The 24,540-nt window shown below is 42.4% G+C and overlaps 1 protein-coding gene across 1 annotated transcript in view; it reads left to right on the forward strand.

Moving 5' to 3' along the window:
- LOC138852733 (uncharacterized) overlaps nucleotides 1-24,540 on the forward strand; it is an 86,589-nt gene that overhangs the window by 60,989 nt on the left and 1,060 nt on the right. The window contains exon 3 of the mRNA XM_070085295.1: nucleotides 16,049-16,319. Coding sequence (XP_069941396.1) covers nucleotides 16,049-16,319 — 271 coding nt within the window. The remainder of the gene's footprint in view (nucleotides 1-16,048; nucleotides 16,320-24,540) is intronic.

The following is a 24,540-nucleotide window of genomic DNA, read 5'->3' on the forward strand; positions in this document are numbered from 1 at the left end:
CGGCTGAAAAATATGTGCAGGACTTCAAGGAGTACATAGACAGTGAAGGACTGAAACCTGAACAAGTGTTTAATTGTGACAAAACAGGCCTGTTTTGGAAGAAAATACCAAGCAGGACCTACATTACTCAGGAGGAAAAGGCACTCCCAGGACATTAGCCTATGAAAGACAGGCTTACTCTGTTGATGTGTGCCAATGCTAGTGGTGATTGCAAAGTGAAGCCTTTATAGGTGTATCACTCTGAAACCCCCAGAGTGCTCAGGAAAAACAATGTCCTCAAGGCTAATTTGTGTGTGCTGTGGAGGGCAAACAGTAAGGCACGGGTCACTAGGGACTTTTTCTATGACTGGTTACACCATGCATTTGCCCCCAATGTGAAAAATTACTTAATTGAAAAGAAATTAAACCTTAAGTGCCTCCTGGTATTAGACAATGCTCCTGGTCATCCTTCAGACTTGGCAGAGTGACTTTCTAGAGACATGAGCTTCATTACGGTGAAGTTTTTGCCTCCTAATACCACTCCTCTCCTGCAGCCCATGGACCAGCAGGTTATTTCCAACTTCAAGAAACTGTACACAAAAGCTATGTTTGAAAGGTGCTTTGTAGTGACCTCAGAAACTCAATTGACTCTAAGAGAGTTTTGGAAAGATCATTTTACCATCCTCAATTGTGTAAACATTATAGGTAAGGCTTGGGAGGAAGTGACTAAGAGGACATTGAACTCTGCTTGGAAAAAACTGTGGCCAGAATGTGTAGACAAAAGGGATTTTGAAGGGTTTGAGGCTAACCCTGAGAATCCTATGCCAGTTGAGGAATCCATTGTGGCATTGGGGAAGTCCTTGGGGTTGGAGGTTAGTGGGGAGGATGTGGAAGAGTTGGTGGTGGAGGACAGTGAAGAACTAACCACTGATGAGCTGCTAGATCATCTTGAACAGCAAGAGGGCAGACCTGAGGAAACTGCTTCGGAGGAGGGGAGAGAGAAATTGAAGAAGTTGCCTACTTCTAAGATAAAGGAAATGTGTGCAAAGTGGCTTGAAGTGCAAACCTTTTTTGATGAAAATCACCCTGACACAGCTACTGCAAGCCGTGTTGGCAACCTGTACACTGACAATGTTGTGAACCACTTTAGGAAAGTCATAAAGGAATGAGAGGTACAGGTATCTATGGACAGATTTGTTGTGTGACAGAAGTCCAGTGACTCTGAAGCTGGTCCTAGTGGCATTAAAAGAACAAGGGAAGTAACCCCAGAAAAAGACTTGCTGCCTCAAGTCCTAATGGAAGGGGATTCCCCTTCTAAACACTAACACCTCTCCCCTCCTCCCATCCCATCAATCATCACCAGATCTTCAATAAAGGAAAGTGTCATGTAACTGTGCATGTAATCTTCAGTTTGTGTGTATTAAAATTAATATTTCATGTGGTAAAAATTTTTTTTTTTCAATACTTTTGGGTGTCTTGCACGGATTAATTTGATTTCCATTATTTCTTATGGGGAAAATTAACTTGACTAACGATAATTTTGACTAACGATGAGCTCTCAGGAACGGATTAATATCGCTGGTTGAGGGCCCACTGTACTAAATAAACTACCATGGCTCCAAAGAAAGCTCCTAGTGCCAAGCCTGTGGTAAAGAAGGTGAGAAATATGTACAGTGACAAAGTCTTGGGTCATTTTAGGGAAGTGTTAAAGATACGCCAGAAACAGAGCTCTCTCCACAGTTACTTTGCGAGACAGGACTAGAGTGACTCTCAAGGTGGTCCTAGTGGCATTAAGAAACAGAGAAGAGAAGCAACCCCAGAGAAGCAATTGGTACCTGAGGTGTTGCTGGAAGGGGATTCCCCTTCCAAACTGTAAACAATCCAATCTCTCTCCTCCTCCAGTCTCCCATACACTAAGAAGAATCTCCAATAAAGGTAAGTGTTATGCTGTTAATGTTTCATTCATCATTTCCCATTGTATTGTTTATGTACTACATGTATATTTCATGTAAAAATTTTTTTTGTTTTAATACTTCTGGGTGTCAGGAACGGATTAATTGTATTTACATTATTTCTTATGGGGAAAATTGATTCGCAAATCGTAAATTTCGTTTATAGTAGCTCCTACAGGAACGGATTAATTACAAAAAACGAGGGACCACTGTGTGTGTATGTATATATATATATATATATATATATATATATATATATATATATATATATATATATATATATATATATATATATATATATATATATATATATATATTTGTTCCAGAAGGCTGTTCGAGTGCCGATACCAAACGAATTTGTTCCCATAAGGAATAATGTAAATTAGATTAGTCTGTTTGAGACCCCGAAAAATACACTAACAAAAGCACTTACAAAAATACACTTACATAACTGCCGAGTTGGGAGCTCTTCACTGTAGACCTACCAGGGAACAGGACAGGCCAGTCTGGGCTCCTCCTTCACACTCTGCTAATGTAAGTGTTACCATCCAACAAGTGTGTTTAACTCCAACCATCACATCTCCATGAACCCTCCCAACAATGGTGGTAGAGGGTGGTAGTGATGGTGGTAGAGGGAGGTAGTGATGGTGGTAGAGGGTGGTGGTGATGGTGGTAGAGGGTGGTAGTGATGGTGGTAGTGATGGTGATAGTGATGGTGGTAGTGATGGTGGTAGTGATGGTGGTAGTGATGGTGGTAGTGGTTGTGATAGTGGTAGACAGTGGTAGTGATGGTGGTAGAAGGTGGTAGTGATGGTGGTAGAGGGTGGTAGTGGTTGTGATGGTGGTAGAGGGTGCCGCCTTCAGTGATTCAGCGATTCTACCAACTCCTCCAATGTTGTTGGAGTTATATAGGGCTACAGAAAACACCCCCACCTCAGCTGCTACTTCACCACCATTATGGATGGCTTACTCTCAGGGGCTTATACAACCAACAACAACACAACACCAGTCGTGACATACATAATGACTTATTCACTCTAGAGTATATCCCATGTTTCTATGTTATTAATATTGTTTATTATGTCATATAACTTGAATTGTGATAAATAAGTCATAGAGTTGATATTAGTGTCATATTCTCCAACAAGAAACTCGCCTCCCCTCTCTCTGCCCCGTTTGCCATACACCAACAAAAGTCTTCAATAAAAGGTAAGTGTGATGTTAAATGTTCATTTATACATTTTATTAGTGCTTTACATTTATTTGGCATTCTTTTCTGCATGTAAATCTATATTTAAGCTAAGGAAGTGACCCCTGAAGTGACCTAGAGTCCTTATGGAGGGGGATTCCCCTTCCAAACAATAACCCCATTTCACTCTCTCCTCCTCCCTGTCTTACATTCATCAACAACAACCTTCAAAAAAGGTAACTGTTATGTTGAATGTTCATTCTTTCATGCATATAAATCTATCTTTAAGGAAAAAAAAATTGTTGATACTTCTGGGTGTCTGGAACGAATTAATTGGACTTACATTATTTCTTATGGAGAAAATGGACTTGCAAATTGTCAATTTCGATAATAGTCACAGTCTCTGGAACGAATTAATTATGAAAAACAAGGGTCCACTGTATATATACAGGTCCTCCATCACAAATCCGGCACCATTGGGACCTGTAGTGTGCTGGATTACTGAGTTTGCCGAATTACAGAGTGGTTAGGTTAGAATACATTTAATAAAATTAACCAACTTGACTTACACAGTTCATTGAACATCAGCAAAAATCGAACATTTCCGCTACTTTGAGCTGAATTTCAAGGTACTTTTCATCATAAAAGCAATCAAAATCATGTCTATTTCTGTAATATATCTTCCATTATATCAAATGAGTCCAAAAAATGAGAACACAACCATAAAAACAATACGAAAATATACTGCAAAGAGGCGGCTAAAGGCTGAGAAGTGAACTCCCTTATTTATCGTCCATCATTTTTATTTTTGTTGTACGTTAAGAAGCATCTTTCCATCATACACTGCCCAAGTTTCAATGAGATAGACCAACAAACAACCGAGAAAAAAAAAATATTTACCAAAAATCATATATGGCAAGCCCAAGCCAGGTACTGGAAATAAGTCACTTTGTCTGACTTTTCTGGGTTATCCTAGGTTCTCTATACATACACTGCTATGTATGATAATCTATGTAACTGTATTTGTGTATACCTGAATAAACTTATTTACTTCTAGTCTGTCAACTGAGTACAAGAAACCGCCCATTCACTTATTTCAACTACCCAATAAAGTGGTCAGAAATTGGCAGTTTGGCCTATTTCACACAAATTTCAACAGATGCCAATTTCAAAATAGTGTCCAGAATAAACAATGCAGACATTCCTGGCACTAAAATAACATTTTCTCTGTTCATTAGTCACGGCTACAGGCCCCTCTTATATTACTCTTCTTACCATTTGGAATTTTTATTCACAAAATAAATAAAAGATTTACTGTTATGCAGACTACTGCATTATTGTAATAATTGTATAAATAATGTCAATCCATTCTTGACTCCGTACTGAAATTTTGACTGGCAGGTGGACAGGTATTGGACGGTGACGTCATTTGTTTACTCTTGAGCTTTGCTAAAGAATAGAACATTTTCGCTACTGTGAGCACAATTTCAAGGTACTTTTCATCGTGAAAGCAATCAAAATCATATCTATTTCTGTAATATATCTTTCATTCTATCAAATGAGACCGAAAAAATGAGAATATAACCATAACAACCATACAAAAATATACCGCTAAGCGGCCGCTAATGGCTGAGAAGTGAACTCCGCTATTTATGGTCTGATTTCTTTCATTTTTGGTCTAAGTGAAGAAGTATCTTTCCATCATACATTGCCCAAGTTTGAATAAGATAACCCAACAAACAACTGAGAAAATAATAATATAATAATAATAATAATAATAATAATAATAATAATAATAATATCTTTATTTACTACACGTACATGTACAAGGTATACAGGCCTAGCTGACATCAGTAAGTAAGTAAGTTTATTCAGGTATACACAAATACAGTTACACAGAATTATCATACATAGCAGTATATGTGTAGAGAACCTAGGATAACCCAAAAAAGTCAGACAGAGTGACTTATTTCCATTGGGGTCCTTTTACCTCATCGTAGTTTGGAAGTTAGGAGGAGGTGCGGGATTACCAAAACTGTTGTCCAGAGGGCTGAGGAAGGGTTGTTGAGGTGGTTCGGACATGTAGAGAGAATGGAGCGAAACAGAATGACTTCAAGAGTGTATCAGTCTGTAGTGGAAGGAAGGCGGGGTAGGGGTCGGCCTAGGAAGGGTTGGAGGGAGGGGGTAAAGGAGGTTTTGTGTGCGAGGGGCTTGGACTTCCAGCAGGCATGCGTGAGCGTGTTTGATAGGAGTGAATGGAGACAAATGGTTTTTAATACTTGACGTGCTGTTGGAGTGTGAGCAAAGTAACATTTATGAAGGGATTCAGGGAAACCGGCAGGCCGGACTTGAGTCCTGGAGATGGGAAGTACAGTGCCTGCACTCTGAAGGAGGGGTGTTAATGTTGCAGTTTAAAAACTGTAGTGTAAAGCACCCTTCTGGCAAGACAGTGATGGAGTGAATGATGGTGAAAGTTTTTCTTTTTCGGGCCACCCTGCCTTGGTGGGAATCGGCCGGTGTGATAATAAAAAAAAAAAATAAATGTTATAATATTTTCTTATTATTCTATAATGAAGATAACATCTTATTATCATACTAAAAAGACTATCTACTACACGAGGGTCATTAAGACTATCTACAATACGAGGGTCACTATCTACAATACGAGTGACATACTACTGTACAGAAAGGCACTTGTTATGCTGAGTATTTCAAGAAAATTAGATCTGTGTCCCAGGATAACACCCACACTAGTCGGCTAACACACAGGTACCCATTTACTGATGGGTAAACATAGACAACAGGTGTAAAGAAACACGCCTAATGTTCCTACCCTGGCTGGGAATCGAATATTTACCAAAAATAATATATGGCTAATCCAAGCCAGGTACTAAAAATAAGCCATGATGGTTTTTTTGGGGTTATCCTAGGTTCTCTACACATATGCTGCTAAGTGTGATAATCTATAGAGAGAAAATAATTTTTTTGTTTCATGTTTATGGTGGAGTACGAGTGTATATCATAGTTAGCCCTGTGCTATACTCCGTTTCCTCTAATGTAAGTCCCCAAGACAAGGATAGGAGAATGGTATTTGTTTACCATATCCTCTTCATAACTCTGTCGAACTGCTCGGTGTTATGCCAAATATTATTCATTCTGAAGTATTTAACATGTTTTATGTTATTTATATTGTTTCTTATGTCATATTAGATCAACTGTGATAGGCAAATAAGCTGTAGTGTTGATATTAGCATAATAATAAAGCATATTCTCCTACTTCATGAGACTGAGCTCATGACAACCGACAGTGGCTTCAAAGCCACCTTATCTTTAATGGACAATGTAATGTGTAGGTGCTTTACATAATGAGAAGCATTTCTTTTATTCATTGGAACCATGGCTAGGGCTAAAAGTAAGCAGGTTAAAGCAATAAATGGAGAAAAAGAAATTGGAATGACTTATGCAGCAAGTAGCGCCACCAAACAGTACCAGCAGGTTGGTGTGGCGACCCTGGAAATTTGAAATTATGCTAGCCAAAATTAGTGCCGAATAACTGAAGGAACCGAATAACTGATTGCCGGATTTGTGATGGCAGACCTGTATACAGTGGACCCCCGCATAGCGACTTTAATCCGTGCAAGAGGGCTCATTGGTATGCGAAATAATCGGTATGCGAATGAATTTTCCCCATAAGAAATAATGGAAATCAAATTAATCCGTGCAAGACACCCAAAAGTATGAAAAAAAAAATTTTACCACATGAAATATACATTTTCCTACACACAAAGAGAAGGATACATGCACAATAGTAGAGTAGTACATGCACAATATATATTGTGCATGTACTACTCTACTAAATGAAGAATAAATGACACTTACCTTTATTGAAGATGCAGCAATGACTGATGAGACACTGTGTCCTGGGAGTGCCTTTTCCTCCTGAGTACTGTAGGTCCTGTTTGGCATTTTCTTCCAAAACAGGCCTTATCACACTGTGTATGCCACTACGATTCTTAAATCTCTCAAACCAACCTTTGCTGGCTTTAAATTCACCAATATGAGCACTAGTTCCAGGCATTTTTCCCTGTTCACCTGGGTGTTAGTCGACTGGTGTGGGTTGCATCCTGGGAGACAAGATTAAGGACCCCAATGGAAATAAGTTAGACAGTCTTCGATGACACTGACTTTTTTGGGTTATCCTGGGTGACAAATCCTCTGGGGTTAATTGTTTCTTGGTATTCTCAATAAGCCACACCAACAACGGTGCTACAGCAGCAGCAGCTGACAGTGCTACAGCAGCAGCAGCAGCTGACAGTGCTACAGCAGCAGCAGCAGCTGACAGTGCTACAGCAGCAGCAGCAGCTGACAGTGCTACAGCAGCAGCAGATGATGCTACAGCAGCAGCAGACGGTACTACAGCAGCAGCAGATGGTACTACAACAGCAGCAGCAGCAGCTGACGGTGGTACAACAGCAGCACCAGCTGACAGTGCTACAGCAGCAGCAGACGATGCTACAGCAGCAGCAGACGGTACTACAGCAGCAGCAGCAGCTGACGGTGGTACAACAGCAGCAGCAGCTGACAGTGCTACAGCAGCAGCAGATGATGCTACAGCAGCAGCAGACAGTACTACAGCAGCAGCAGCAGCTGACGGTGGTACAGCAGCAGCAGCAGCTGTACCACCAATAGTAGCGATGGTTGATTGGGGTTTATTATACAACCTGGCCAGCTCGGAGACACGCACTCCACTTTCATACTTATCAATGATCTTTTTCTTCATCTCTATAGTAATTCTCACCCTTATTGCTGTAGGGTTGCCACTAGAAGCTTTCTTGGGGCCCATGGTCACTTATTTTGCAGATAAAATCACCGAAAACACTGTAATAATACAAAATGTTCCGATTGTATGCTTGGATGTTACCGCGGAGGCTGGCTGGTAAACAATGCCACCGGCGGCACATGTGAGGCTGGCTAAGGGCGCACATTGGACGCGTCTCGGACGAAGAACGGTGAGCGGGTTTTTGAGCAGTATGCGAGGCAAAATTTTTGCGATAAAAGCGAGCGGTATGCGGATTGAACGGTATGTGATGCCAACGGTATGCGGGGGTCCACTGTATATATATATATATATATATATATATATATATATATATATATATATATATATATATATATATATATATATATATATATATATATATATATTTAAGGTAGTAGGTTGGTAGACAGCAACCGCCCAGGGAGGTACTACCGTCCTGCCAAGTGAGTGTAAAACGAAAGCCTGTAATTGTTTTACATGATGGTAGGAGTGCTGGTGTCTTTTGTCTGTCTCATAAATATGCAATATTTCAGGTATGTCTTGCCACTTCTACTTACACTTAGGTCACACTACACATACGTGTACAAGCATATATATACACACCCCTCTGGGTTTTCTTCTATTTTCTTTCTAATTCTTGTTCTTGTTTATTTCCTCTTATCTCCATGAGGAAGTGGAACAGAATTCTTCCTCTGTAAGCCATGCGTGTCGTAAGAGGCGACTAAACTGCCGGGAGCAAGGGGTTAGTAACCCCTTCTCCTGTATATATTACTAAATATGAAAGGAGAAACTTTAGTTTTTTCTTTTGGGCCACCCTATCTCGGTGGGATATGGCTGGTATGTTGAAAGAAGAATATATATATACAGTGGACCCTCGCATACCGTTGGCATCACATAACGATTAATCCGCATACCGCTTGCTTTAATCGCAAAAATTTTGCCTCGCATACCGCTTAAAAACCCGCTCACCAATTTTCGTCCGAGATGCATCCAATGTGCGCCCTCAGCCAGCCTCACATGTTCCGCCGGTGGCATTGTTTACCAGCCAGCCTCCGCGGTAACATGCAAGCATACAATCGGAACATTTCGTATTATTACATTGTTTTCGGTGCTTTATCTGGAAAATAAGTGACCATGGGCCCCAAGAAAGCTTCTAGTGCCAACCCTACAGCAATAAGGGTGAGAATTACAATAGAGATGAAGAAAAAGATCATTGATAAGTATGAAAGTGGAGTGCGTGTCTCCGAGCTGGCCAGGTTGTATAATAAACCCCAATCAACCATCGCTACTATTGGTGGTACAGCTGCTGCTGCTGCTGCACTGTCAGCTGCTGCTGCTGCTGTAGCATCATCTGCTGCTGCTGTAGCATCGTCTGCTGCTGCTGTAGCACTGTTGTTGGTGTGGCTTATTGAGAATATACCAAGAAACAATTAACCCCAGAGGATTTGCCACCCAGGATAACCCAAAAAAAGTCAGTGTCATCGAAGACTGTCTAACTTATTTCCATTAGGGTCCTTAATCTTGTCTCCCAGGATGCAACCCACACCAGTCGACTAACACCCAGGTGAACAGGGAAAAATGCCTGGAACTAGTGCTCATATTGGTGAATTTAAAGCCAGCAAAGGTTGGTTTGAGAGATTTAAGAATCGTAGTGACATACACAGTGTGATAAGGCATGTTCTGGAAGAAAATACCAAACAGGACCTACAGTACTCAGGAGGAAAAGGCACTCCCAGGACACAGTGTCTCATCAGTCATTGCTGCATCTTCAATAAAGGTAAGTGTCATTTATTCTTCATTTAGTAGACTAGTACATGCACAATATATACTGTGCATGTACTACTCTACTATTGTGCATGTATCCTTCTCTTTGTGTGTAGGAAAATGTATATTTCATGTGGTAAAATTTTTTTTTTCATACTTTTGGGTGTCTTGCACGGATTAATTTGATTTCCATTATTTCTTATGGGGAATATTCATTCGCATACCGATTATTTCGCATACCAATGAGCCCTCTTGCACGGATTAAAATCGTTATGCGGGGGTCCACTGTATATATATATATATATGTATGTATATGTATGTATATATATATATATATATATATATATATATATATATATATATATATATATATATATATATATATATATACATATATATATATATATATATATACATATATATATATATATATACATATATATATATATATATACATATATATATATATATATACATATATATATATATATATATATATATATATATATATATATATATATATACCATCCGACTTACGACCTGCTCGACTTACGACCACTCGACTTACGACCGTGTTTTTTATGCCAAATTTCTGGAAAATAAACAACTATTTGTGTTGTACACAGTGTTTATCCTAAACCTTACAGTATAAAATACACTACTAACAACATAAAAAGTAAAGTAAATCATGAATTACCAAAATAAAACAATAAAATAAAGTCATGACAAAAATGTTTTGTTGATATTCAGTAGTAAAGTTCAACTTACGACCATTTCGACTTACGACCGGTTTCTTGGAACCGAACTCAGTCATAAGTTGGATGGTAGGTATAATAAATATATATATATATATATATATATATATATATATATATATGTATATATATGTTTATATATATATATGTATATATTTTTTTTTTTTTTTTTTTTTTATTATCACACTGGCCGATTCCCACCAAGGCAGGGTGGCCCGAAAAAGAAAAACTTTCACCATCATTCACTCCATCACTGTCTTGCCAGAAGGGTGCTTTACACTACAGTTTTTAAACTGCAACATTAACACCCCTCCTTCAGAGTGCAGGCACTGTACTTCCCATCTCCAGGACTCAAGTCCGGCCTGCCGGTTTCCCTGAATCCCTTCATAAATGTTACTTTGCTCACACTCCAACAGCACGTCAAGTATTAAAAACCATTTGTCTCCATTCACTCCTATCAAACACGCTCACGCATGCCTGCTGGAAGTCCAAGCCCCTCACACACAAAACCTCCTTTACCCCCTCCCTCCAACCCTTCCTAGGCCGACCCCTACCCCGCCTTCCTTCCACTACAGACTGATACACTCTTGAAGTCATTCTGTTTCGCTCCATTCTCTCTACATGTCCGAACCACCTCAACAACCCTTCCTCAGCCCTCTGGACAACAGTTTTGGTAATCCCGCACCTCCTCCTAACTTCCAAACTACGAATTCTCTGCATTATATTCACACCACACATTGCCCTCAGACATGACATCTCCACTGCCTCCAGCCTTCTCCTCGCTGCAACATTCATCACCCACGCTTCACACCCATATAAGAGCGTTGGTAAAACTATACTCTCATACATTCCCCTCTTTGCCTCCAAGGACAAAGTTCTTTGTCTCCACAGACTCCTATATATATATATATATATATATATATATATATATATATATATATATATATATATATATATATATATAAACACGCTAGATAACAGGGATATCTTGCTACTCCTACTTACACTTTGGTCACACTTCACAGACACGCACATGCATATATATATATACATACATCTAGGTTTTTCTCCTTATTCTAAATAGCTCTTGTTCTTTTTTATTTCTTCTATTGTCCATGGGGAAGTGGAAAAGAATCTTTCCTCCGTAAGCCATGCGTGTCGTATGAGGCGACTAAAATGCCGGGAGCAATGGGCTAGTAACCCCTTCTCCTGTATACATTTACTAAAAAAGAGAAGAAGAAAAACTTTATAAAACTGGGTTGTTTAAATGTGCGTGGATGTAGTGCGGATGACAAGAAACAGATGATTGCTGATGTTATGAATGAAAAGAAGTTGGATGTCCTGGCTCTAAGCGAAACAAAGCTGAAGGGGGTAGGAGAGTTTCAGTGGGGGGAAATAAATGGGATTAAATCTGGAGTATCTGAGAGAGTTAGAGCAAAGGAAGGGGTAGCAGTAATGTTAAATGATCAGGAGAAAAGAGAATATGAATGTGTAAATTCGAGAATTATGTGGATTAAAGTAAAGGTTGGATGCGAGAAGTGGGTCATAATAAGCGTGTATGCACCTGGAGAAGAGAGGAATGCAGAGGAGAGAGAGAGATTTTGGGAGATGTTAAGTGAATGTATAGGAGCCTTTGAACCAAGTGAGAGAGTAATTGTGGTAGGGGACCTGAATGCTAAAGTAGGAGAAACTTTTAGAGAGGGTGTGGTAGGTAAGTTTGGGGTGCCAGGTGTAAATGATAATGGGAGCCCTTTGATTGAACTTTGTATAGAAAGGGGTTTAGTTATAGGTAATACATATTTTAAGAAAAAGAGGATAAATAAGTATACACGATATGATGTAGGGCGAAATGACAGTAGTTTGTTGGATTATGTATTAGTAGATAAAAGACTGTTGAGTAGACTTCAGGATGTACATGTTTATCGAGGGGCCACAGATATATCAGATCACTTTCTAGTTGTAGCTACACTGAGAGTAAAAGGTAGATGGGATACAAGGAGAATAGAAGCATCAGGGAAGAGAGAGGTGAAGGTTTATAAACTAAAAGAGGAGGCAGTTAGGGTAAGATATAAACAGCTATTGGAGGATAGATGGGCTAATGAGAGCATAGGCAATGGGGTCGAAGAGGAATGGGGTAGGTTTAAAAATGTAGTGTTAGAGTGTTCAGCAGAAGTTTGTGGTTACAGGAAAGTGGGTGCAGGAGGGAAGAGGAGCGATTGGTGGAATGATGATGTAAAGAGAGTAGTAAGGGAGAAAAAGTTAGCATATGAGAAGTTTTTACAAAGTAGAAGTGATGCAAGGAGGGAAGAGTATATGGAGAAAAAGAGAGAGGTTAAGAGAGTGGTGAAGCAATGTAAAAAGAGAGCAAATGAGAGAGTGGGTGAGCTGTTATCAACAAATTTTGTTGAAAATAAGAAAAAGTTTTGGAGTGAGATTAACAAGTTAAGGAAGCCTAGAGAACAAATGGATTTGTCAGTTAAAAATAGGAGAGGAGAGTTATTAAATGGAGAGTTAGAGGTATTGGGAAGATGGAGGGAATATTTTGAGGAATTGTTAAATGTTGATGAAGATAGGGAAGCTGTGATTTCATGTATAGGGCAAGGAGGAATAACATCTTGTAGGAGTGAGGAAGAGCCAGTTGTGAGTGTGGGGGAAGTTCGTGAGGCAGTAGGTAAAATGAAAGGGGGTAAGGCAGCCGGGATTGATGGGATAAAGATAGAAATGTTAAAAGCAGGTGGGGATATAGTTTTGGAGTGGTTGGTGCAATTATTTAATAAATGTATGGAAGAGGGTAAGGTACCTAGGGATTGGCAGAGAGCATGCATAGTTCCTTTGTATAAAGGCAAAGGGGATAAAAGAGAGTGCAAAAATTATAGGGGGATAAGTCTGTTGAGTGTACCTGGTAAAGTGTATGGTAGAGTTATAATTGAAAGAATTAAGAGTAAGACGGAGAATAGGATAGCAGATGAACAAGGAGGCTTTAGGAAAGGTAGGGGGTGTGTGGACCAGGTGTTTACAGTGAAACATATAAGTGAACAGTATTTAGATAAGGCTAAAGAGGTCTTTGTGGCATTTATGGATTTGGAAAAGGCGTATGACAGGGTGGATAGGGGGGCAATGTGGCAGATGTTGCAAGTGTATGGTGTAGGAGGTAGGTTACTGAAAGCAGTGAAGAGTTTTTACGAGGATAGTGAGGCTCAAGTTAGAGTATGTAGAAAAGAGGGAAATTTTTTCCCAGTAAAAGTAGGCCTTAGACAAGGATGTGTGATGTCACCGTGGTTGTTTAATATATTTATAGATGGGGTTGTAAGAGAAGTAAATGCGAGGGTCTTGGCAAGAGGCGTGGAGTTAAAAGATAAAGAATCACACACAGGGTGGGAGTTGTCACAGCTGCTCTTTGCTGATGACACTGTGCTCTTGGGAGATTCTGAAGAGAAGCTGCAGAGATTGGTGGATGAATTTGGTAGGGTGTGCAATAGAAGAAAATTAAAGGTGAATACAGGAAAGAGTAAGGTTATGAGGATAACAAAAAGATTAGGTGATGAAAGATTGAATATCAGATTGGAGGGAGAGAGTATGGAGGAGGTGAACGTATTCAGATATTTGGGAGTGGACGTGTCAGCGGATGGGTCTATGAAAGATGAGGTGAATCATAGAATTGATGAGGGAAAAAGAGTGAGTGGTGCACTTAGGAGTCTGTGGAGACAGAGAACTTTGTCCTTGGAGGCAAAGAGGGGAATGTATGAGAGTATAGTTTTACCAACGCTCTTATATGGGTGTGAAGCATGGGTGATGAATGTTGCAGCGAGGAGAAGGCTGGAGGCAGTGGAGATGTCATGTCTGAGGGCAATGTGTGGTGTGAATATAATGCAGAGAATTCGTAGTTTGGAAGTTAGGAGGAGGTGCGGGATTACCAAAACTGTTGTCCAGAGGGCTGAGGAAGGGTTGTTGAGGTGGTTCGGACATGTAGAGAGAATGGAGCGAAACAGAATAACTTCAAGAGTGTATCAGTCTGTAGTGGAAGGAAGGCGGGGTAGGGGTCGGCCTAGGAAGGGTTGGAGGGAGGGGGTAAAGGAGGTTTTGTGTGCGAGGGGCTTGGACTTCCAGCAGGCATGCGTGAGCGTGTTTGATAGGAGTGAATGGAGACAAATGGTTTTTAATACTTGACGTGCTGTTGGAGTGTGAGCAAAGTAACATTTATGAAGGGGTTCAGGGAAACCGGCAGGCCGGACTTGAGTCCTGGAGATGGGAAGTACAGTGCCTGCACTCTGAAGGAGAGGTGTTAATGTTGCAGTTTAAAAACTGTAGTGTAAAGCACCCTTCTGGCAAGACAGTGATGGAGTGAATGATGGTGAAAGTTTTTCTTTTTCGGGCCACCCTGCCTTGGTGGGAATCAGCCAGTGTGATAATAAAAAAAAATAAACGGTGGTGAAGCAGCAGCTGAGGCGGCGGTGTTTTCTGTAGCCCTATATAACTCCAACAACATTGGAGGAGTTAGCAGAATCGCTGAATCACCACCATCACAACCACTATCACCCTCTACCACTATCAACTGCTACCACCCTCTACCACCATCACTACCACCTTCTACCACCATCACTACCACCCTCAACCACTATCACAATGGTACCACCCTCTACCACCATCACAACCACTACCACCCTCTACCATTATCACAACTGCTACCACCCTCTACCACCATCACTACCACCTTGTACCACCATCACTACCACTGTCTACCACTATCATAATGCTACCACTGTCTACCACTATCACAATGCTACCACCATCTACCACTATCACAATGCTACCACCCTCCACCACTATCACAATGCTATCACCCTCTACCACTATCACAATCCTACCACCCTCTACCACCATCACTACCACCCTCTACCATAATCACAACTGCTACCTCCATCACTACCACCCTCTACCACTATCACAACTGCTACCACTCTCTACCACCACCACTTTTATATTTTTCTACAAACTTTTTCTTAAATTATGTGTTTGTTAAATTCTTTACCAAAGGGCTGGCACTAGAAGCTTTCTTTGGAGTCATGGTGGCTTATTTAGCAGCTGCAAGCACTAAAACGAATGGAATATTATGAAATGTATCATATGAACTCGTGAGATCATCCTCACTCACTGGTAAACAATGGCAAACTGGCTGGAATGGAGTGTGAGGCGGCTCGGGGCCATGCGTACGCATCCCAGACGAACGACTATTTGCAAGTCAAATGATGATTCCTGAGTCAATGTTCTGACGAAAAACTTTACAATTTCCAAAAATTATGACTTTTGAGCCTTACGAAAAACGAAGGCCCACTGTACATATATACAGTGGTACCTCGAGTTTCGAACAGCTCCCAACTCAAACAATTATGTAAGTGTATCTTTGTAAGTGCTTTTGTAAGTGTATTTTTGGGGGCCTCAGACTAATCTAATTTACATTATTCCTTATGGGAACAAATTCATTCGGTATCGGCACTTGAACAGCCTTCTGGAACAAATTAAGTTCATAACTCAAGGTACCACTGTAATTTATTAATGGATGCAGACTAAAAGTTTCTTTAATTTTCTACAGTGACTCCAGTAGAACTCAGGAAGTCAAACCCAGTCAATCACAGTTCATCATCAGCAAAGAGTGTACCAGTTGATATACCAGTCAATGCTACATTAATAAAGGAGATCACTGCACAAACACCAGAGAGTCTTATCAGTATACCATCAAAACAAAATATAACAAGTGTTGATAATTCTCAGTTAGTTCCTGCCTTCCTTCGTAACAACAACATTCAGCCTTGCTCAAATGAAGGAGTCTACGGAATCCCCAATGACTGCTCATATTTTTATGTGTAAGTATAACAAGCAGCAGTATTTCAACACTCACACATTCACTCACACCCACACATTCACTCACACTTTCACAAACACACATTCACTCACACATTCACACACACATTCACTCACTCACACAGTCACTTACAACCACACAGTCACTCACACATATTCACTCACACATTCACACACAAACATTGTAGCGACCAACAAAGAGGTGGGACCAGGAGCTGTGACTCAACTCCTGCAATCACAAATAGGTGAGCAAATTCACACACACAATCACATACATAATCTCACACACACACACACACACACACACACACACACACACACACACACACACACACACACACACACACACACACACACACAAACACACACACACAGAATGAAGAGGCAGAGCCAGGAGCTATGTCTTGACCCCTGCAACCACAAATAGGCGAGTACACACACACAAAGAAACTGAAGTGGAATCAGGATGTCAGGAATGCCATCACAACGAGTATCAATACTGCCAGCCACAAGTACAAGTACATGTACTCGCCTAAGCGTAGTGGTTGGGGTCAGTTGTGGGGTCTAGAGTCCTCTAACTGTAACATGAAGGGGTCCTCTCTCAGTGCATGCAAGGAATGGGCAGGTGTGTCCATTAGACTAGTACTCACTAGGAAGTACAATAAATAGAGGTAACATTCTACTAGAAAACAGAGCTGTCTAGTAAATACAAATTAGGACTACAAAAACTTGAGTCTATGGTGTAGAGTCTACTAGGGCACACTAACAGTACACGCACACAAAAGTATAAGCACACATGATTGTGCATTCACATACATGTACATGAGCTGTAGGCACCCCTTGTAAACAGTGACCACTCACACCTACACTCTAACCCAGCCTCTACAATACCACACTTGTACACTCCTTCACACTATCACACACTCACTCTCTCATCCACATTAACCCAGTCTCATGCCCATACCCAAACACACACACATACATTCACCCAAAAATGCAACCACACCCAAACATGCAACCACATCCAAACAATGTTAGGAAGTATTTCTTCAGCCACAGAGTAGTCAGGAAGTGGAATAGTTTGGGAAGCGATGTAGTGGAGTCAGGATCCATACATAGCTTTAAGCAGAGGTACGATAAAGCTCATGGTTCAGGGAGAGTGACCTAGTAGCGACCAGTGAAGAGGCGGGGCCAGGAGCTTGGACTCGACCCCTGCAACCTCAACTAGGTGAGTACAACTAGGTGAGTACAAAACCACACCCAAACACAAACCCACACCCAAGCACACACTCACACACAAATACACACCAACACCCTCATCCTTACTCAAACATACCCATACCCCACACCCAGTCACCAACACACACCCACCCACACCAAACACCCACCCACAACCAAACACCCACCCAGAACCAAGACACCCACCCACCAATCCACCCACCCAGAACCAGACACCCACCCACCAATCCACCCACCAATCCACCCACCCAGAACCAGACACCCACCCACCAATCCACCCACCCAGAACCAGACACCCACCCACCAATCCACCCACCCAGAACCAGACACCCACCCACCAATCCACCCACCCAGAACCAGACACCCACCCACCCACCCACACACACACACACACACACACACACACAGATCTTGAGGAAAGACAGAGGGAACAGAGGGGGGTGGAAGAGTGGCACTGCTCATCAAAAACAAATGGGATTTTGACGAGCTGGAGAGAGGAGGCAGAGAGAGACTGCATAATAGGAACACTTTGGTCTGGAGGTTCCAAGGTGGTAATTATAGTGATGTATAACCCACCACAGAACAGCAGAAGGCCTATGCAAGAGTATGGTGAGAGTAACAGAGCAATGGTTGACACACTGGCTGAAGTGGACAGAAGTGTTTCTATTATGTAGTCTCTCCTCTGCCTCCTCTCTCCAGCTCGTCAAAATCCCATTGGTTTTTTATGAGTAGGGCAAAGCTACTGATTGCGGGTGACTTCAATCACAAAGAAATTAACTGGGATAACTTGGAGCCACATGGGGGCCCAGAAACATGGAGGGCTATGATAATGGAGGTGGTACTAGAAAACCTCACGTACCAACACGTAAGGGACACTACCAGAGAGAGAGGAAAAGATGAACCAGCAAGACTGGACTTAGTGTTCACCTTGAGTAGTGCAAATATTGAGGATATCACATATGAAAGACCCCTCGGGGCCAGTGACCACGTGGTTCTGAGCTTCGAATACATAGTAGAGTTACAAGTGGGGAGGGAAACAGGAAGGGTAGAACGAACGAAGCCAAACTACAAGAGAGGGGACTACAGAGGAATGAATAATTTCCTGCACGAGGTTCAGTGGGACAGAGCACTGGCAGGGAAACCAGTAAATGAGATGATGGAATATGTGACAACAATATGAAAGGAAGCTGAGGAGAGGTTTGTACTAAAGGTAACAGAAATAATGAGAAGGCCAGGATGAGCCCTTGTTTCACTCAAAGGTGTAGAGAGGCCAAAACCAAGTGTGCTAGAGAATGGAAGAAGTATAGAAGGCAAAGAACCCAGGAGAATAAGGAGAGCAGTCGAAGAGCCAGAAATGAATATGCACAGGTAAGAAGGGAGGCCCAATGACAATATGAAAATGACACAGCAGTGAAAGTCAAAACTGACCCAAAACTGTTGTAAAGCCACATCAGGAGGAAAACAACAGTTAAGGACCCAGTAATCAGGCTGAGAAAGGAAGGAGGGGAGATCACAAGAAACAACCGAGAAGCATGTGAGGAGCTCAACATGAGATTCAAAGAAGTGTTCACAGAGGAGACAGAAGGGACTCCGGAAAGATGGAGAGGTGGGGCACACCAAGTGTTGGACACAATACATACAACTGAGGAAGAAGTGAAGAGGCTGCTAAGCGAGCTAGATACCTCAAAGGCGATGGGGCTGGATAACATCTCTCCTGAGAGAGGGAGCAGAGGTGCTATGTGTCCCACTAACCACAATCTTCAACATATCTATTGAAACAGAGAGACTACCTGGGGTATGGAAGACAACAAATGTAGTCCAATTTTTTAAAAAAGGAGACAGACACGAAGCACTAAACAACAGACTAGTGTCACTAACATGTATAGTATGCAGTCATAGAGAAGATTATCAGAAGAGTGATGGAGCACCTAGAAAGGAATGAGCTTATCAATGACAACCAGCAGTGTCAGGGAAGGGACATCCTGTATCACAAACCTACTGGAGTTCTATGACAGGGTGACAGCAGTAAGACAAGAGAGAGAGGGGTGGGTAGACTGCATTTTCTTTGACTGTAAGAAGGCTTTTGATGCAGTTCCACACAAGAGATCGCAGTATAAGCTGAAAGATCAGGCAGGTATATCAGGGAAGGCACTGCAATGGATAGGGGAATACCTGTCGGGAAGACATCAGCGAGCCATGGAACGTGACGAGGTGTCAGAGTGGGCGCCTGTGATGAGCAGGGTTCCACAGGGGTCAGTCCTAGGACTGGTGCTGTTTCTGGGGTATGTGAATGACATGATGAAAGGAATAGACTCTGAAGTGTCTTTGTTTGCAGATGATGTGAAGTTGACGAGAAGAATTCAATCGGACGAGGACCAGGTGGAACTACAAAGGCATCTCGTCAGGCTGCAGGCCTGGTCCGGAAACTGGCCCCTGGAGTTCAACCCCACCAAGTGCAAAGTCATTACGATTGGGGAAGGGCAAAAAAGATCGCAGACAGAGTACAGTCTAGGGGGCCTGAGACTACAAACCTCAGTCAAGGAAAAGGATCTTGGGCACATCGTCTGAGACACATCAACCAAATAACTGCTGCAGCATATGGGCGTCTAGCAAACCTAAGAATAGCAGTCCGACATCTCAATAAGGAATTGCTCAGGACCCTGTATGCCATGTGTGTCAGGCCTATATTGGAGTATGCAGCACCAGTTTGGAACCCACATCTAGCTAAGCATGTAATGAAATTAGTGAAAGTGCAAAGGTTTTCAACAAGACTAGTCCTGGAGCTGAGGGGCATGTTCTACGAGGAAAGGTTAAGGGAAATCAACCTGATGATGCTGGAGGACAGGAGAGATGAGGGGGATATGATAATGACAAAAAATACTGAGAGGAATTGACAAGGTGGACAGCGATAGGATGCTCCAGAGATGGGACACAGCAACAAGGGGTCACAATTGGAAGTTGAAAACTCAGATGAATCACAGGGATGTTAGGAAGTATTTCTTCAGTCAGAGCTGTCAGGAAGTGGAACAGTCTGGGAAGTGATGTAGTGGAGGCAGGATTCATACATAACTTTAAGAAGAGGAATGATAAAGCTCATGGAGCAGGAAGAGTGACCTAGTAGTGACCAGTGAAGAGGTGGGGCCAGGAGTTGTGACTCGACCCCTGCAACCACAACTAGGTGAGTACAACTAGGTGAGTATACACACACACACACACACACACACATACATACACAGAAGGGAACAGAAGGGAACATCAAGAGGGAATATACCAACAAGTGTTGGATGACATATGAACAACCAAGGAGGAGGTGCAGAAGCTGCTAAATGACCTTGATACCTCAAAGGCGATGGGACAGGACAACATCTCCCCATGGGTCCTTAGAGAAGGAGCAGAGATGCTGTGCGTGCCCCTAACCACAATCTTCAACACATCCCTTGAAACTGGGCAACTACCTGAGAAATGGAAGACAGCAAATGTAGTCCCCAGACTACCTGTGTCTCTGACATGTATAGTATGCAAAGTCATGGAGAAGATTATCAGGAAAAGAGTGGTGGAACACCTTGAATGGAACAAGATTATAAGTGAAAACCAGCATGGGTTTATGGAAGGCAAATCCTGTGTCACAAACCTTCTGAAGTTTTATGACAAGGTAACAAAAGTAAGACATGAGAGAGAGGGGTGGGTTGATTGTATTTTCCTGGGCTGCAGGAAGGCCTTTGACACAGTTCCTCACAAGAGATTAGTGCAGAAGCTGGAGGATCAGGCGCATATAACAGGGAGGGCACTGCAATGGATCAGGGAATACCTGACAGGGAGGCAACAATGAGTCATGGTACGTGAAGAGGTATCACAGTGGGTGCCTGTGACGAGCGGGGTCCCACAGGGGGTCAGTTCTAGGACCAGTGCTATTTTTGATATATGCGAACGACATGATGGAAGGAATAGACTATGAAGTGTCCCTATTTGCAGATGATGTGAAGCTGATGAGAAGAATTAAATCAGATGAGGATGAGGCAGGACTGCAAAGAGACCTGGACAGGCTGCACACGTGGTCCAGAAACTGGCTTCTCGAATTCAACCCTGCCAAATGCAAAGTCATGAAGATTGGGGAGGGGCAAAGAAGACCGCAGACAGAGTATAGGCTAGGTGGACAAAGACTACAGACCTCACTCAGGGAGAAAGATCTTGGGGTGACCATAACACCGAGCACGTCAACAGAGGCACACATCAACCAAATAACTGCTACAGCATACGGGCGCCTGGCAAACCTGAAAATAGTGTTCCGATATCTTACTAAGGAATCGTTCAAGACACTGTACACTGTGTATGTTAGGCCCATACTGGAGTATGCAGCACCAGTCTGGAACCCACACCTGGTCAAGCACGTCAAGAAGTTAGAGAAAGTACAAAGGCTTGCAACAAGGCTAGTTCCAGAGCTCAGGGGAATGTCGTACGAGGAAAGGTTGAGGGAAATCGGACTGATGACACTGGAGGACAGAAGGGTCAGGGGAGACATGATAACAACATACAAGATACTGCAGGGAATACACAAGGTGGACAGAGACAGGATGTTCCAGAGAGGGGACACAGAAACAAGGGGTCACAATTGGAAGCTGAGGACTCAGACGAGTCACAGGGACGTTAGGAAGTATTTCTTCAGTCATAGTCGTCAGGAAGTGGAATAGCCTAGCAAGTGAAGTAGTGGAGGCAGGAACCATACATAATTTTAAGAAGAGGTATGACGAAGCTCAGGAAGCAGAGAGGGAGAGGACCTAGTAGCGATCAGTGAAGAGGCGGGGCCAGGAGCTGAGTCTCGACCCCTGCAACCACAATTAGGTGAGTACTCACGCAAAAACTAAGTGTGTTAGAGAATGGAAAAAGTACAGAAGACGAAGGACCTAGGAAAATAAAGAGATTAGTCGGAGAGCCAGAAACAAGTATGCACAGATAAGGCACAGTGACAATACGAAAACGACATAACACTGAAAGTCAAGTCTGACCCGAAGCTGTTGTATAGCCACAACAGGAGGAAGGCAACAATCAAGGACCAGGTAAACAGGCTGAGGAAGGAGGGTGGAGAGCTTGCAAGAAATGACCAAGAAGTATGTGAGGAGCTCAACATGAGATTTAAGGAAGAATTTACAGTGGAGACAGAAAGGACTCCAGGAAGCCAGAACAGGAGGGTACACCAACAAGGGATATACCAACAAGTGCTGGATGAGACGCACACAACCGAGGAGATGAAGAAGCTGCTAAACAAACTTGATACCTCAAAGGTGATGGGACTGGACATTTCACCATGGATCCTTAGAGAGGGGGCAGAGATGCTGTATGTGCCACTAACAACAATTTTCAACACATCCATTGCAACTAGGCAAATACCTGAGGTATGGAAGGAGGCAAATGTAGTCCCCATTTTTAAGAAAGGAGACACACGAGGCACTAAACTACAGACCAGTGTCACTGACATGTATAGTATGCAAAGTCATAGAGAAGATTATCAGGAAGGTGGTAGTGGAGCACCTAGAACAGAATAAGCTTATAAATGACAACTACCATGGATTCAGGGAAGGAAAATCCTGCATCACAAACCTACTGGAGTTTTATGACAAGGTAACTACAGTAAGACATGAGAGAGAGAGTGGGTAGACTGCATTTTCTTGGACTGCAAGAAGGTCGTTGACATAGTTCCTCACAAGAGGTTAGTGCAAAAGCTAGAGGATCAATCATGCATAACAGGAAGGGCACTGCAATGGATCAGAGAATACCTGACAGGGAGGCAACAACGAGTCATGGTACGTGACAAGGTGTCAGAGTGGGTGCCTGTGATGAGCGGGACTCCACAGGGGTCAGTCCTAGGACCAGTGCTATTTTTGGGATACGTGAATGACATAAACCATGCCACGGGCAGGGATAGAACCCACTATCATGTCATTACGATTTCATGAGTCAAGTTGACGGCTTTGAGGGGACTTGAGCTAGAGTTCGCCACGGCCAAGCTAGCTGGAGATTCGTCTGTAAAAACTTGCATTTGTGGTCACAGTGGTGCCTATGCTAACCTTCCTATGGTATAGAAATATACCTAGTTGGACAAATATTTTTGTGGCTAGCTGGTCCAGTGGCTAACGCAACGGTCTGGAGTTTTGAGACTCTCTGATCGCAGGTTCTATCCCCACTTGTGGTATGGTTTGTTTGCAATCATGTCATTACGATTTCGTGAGTCATGTGAATGATATGATGGAAGGGATAGACTCAGAAGTGCTCCTGTTTGCAGATGATATGAAGCTAATGAGGAGAATTAGATTGGATGAAGATCAGGCAGGACTACAAAGAGACCTGGACAGGCTGCAAGCCTGGTCCGACAACTAGCTCCCTGAATTTAACCCCGCCAAATGTTAAGTCATGAAGATCAGGGAAGGGCAAAGAAGACCGCAGACAGAGTATGGGCTAGGTGGCCAAAGACCACAAACCTCAATCACGGAAAAGGATCTTAGGGTGAGTATAATACCGAGCACATCTCCTGAGGCGTACATCAACTAGATAACTGCTGCAGCTTATGGGTGTCTGGTAAACCTGAGAATAGCATTCCCAACCTCAGTAAGGAATCAATCAAGACTCAGTACACCGTGTACATCAGGCCCATACTGGAGTATGCAGCACCAGTTTGGAAACCACACCTGGTCAAGCACATCAAGAAATTAGAGAAAGTGCAAAGGTTTCAACAAGACTAGTTTCAGAGCTAAGGAGAATGTCCTATGAAGAAATGTTAAGGGAAATTGGCCTGACAACACTGGAGGACTGGAGGGTCAGGGGAGATACGATAACAACATACAAAATACTGTGAGGAAATGACAAGGTGGACAGAGGATGTTCCAGAGATGGGACACAGAAACAAGAGGTCACAGTTGGAAATTGAAGACTCAGATGAGTCAAAGGGATGTTAGGGAGTATTTCTTTAGTCAGAGTTGTCAGGAAGTGGAA

Source organism: Cherax quadricarinatus, chromosome 15 (genome assembly GCF_038502225.1).
Source record: "Cherax quadricarinatus isolate ZL_2023a chromosome 15, ASM3850222v1, whole genome shotgun sequence".
NCBI lineage: Eukaryota > Metazoa > Arthropoda > Malacostraca > Decapoda > Parastacidae > Cherax > Cherax quadricarinatus.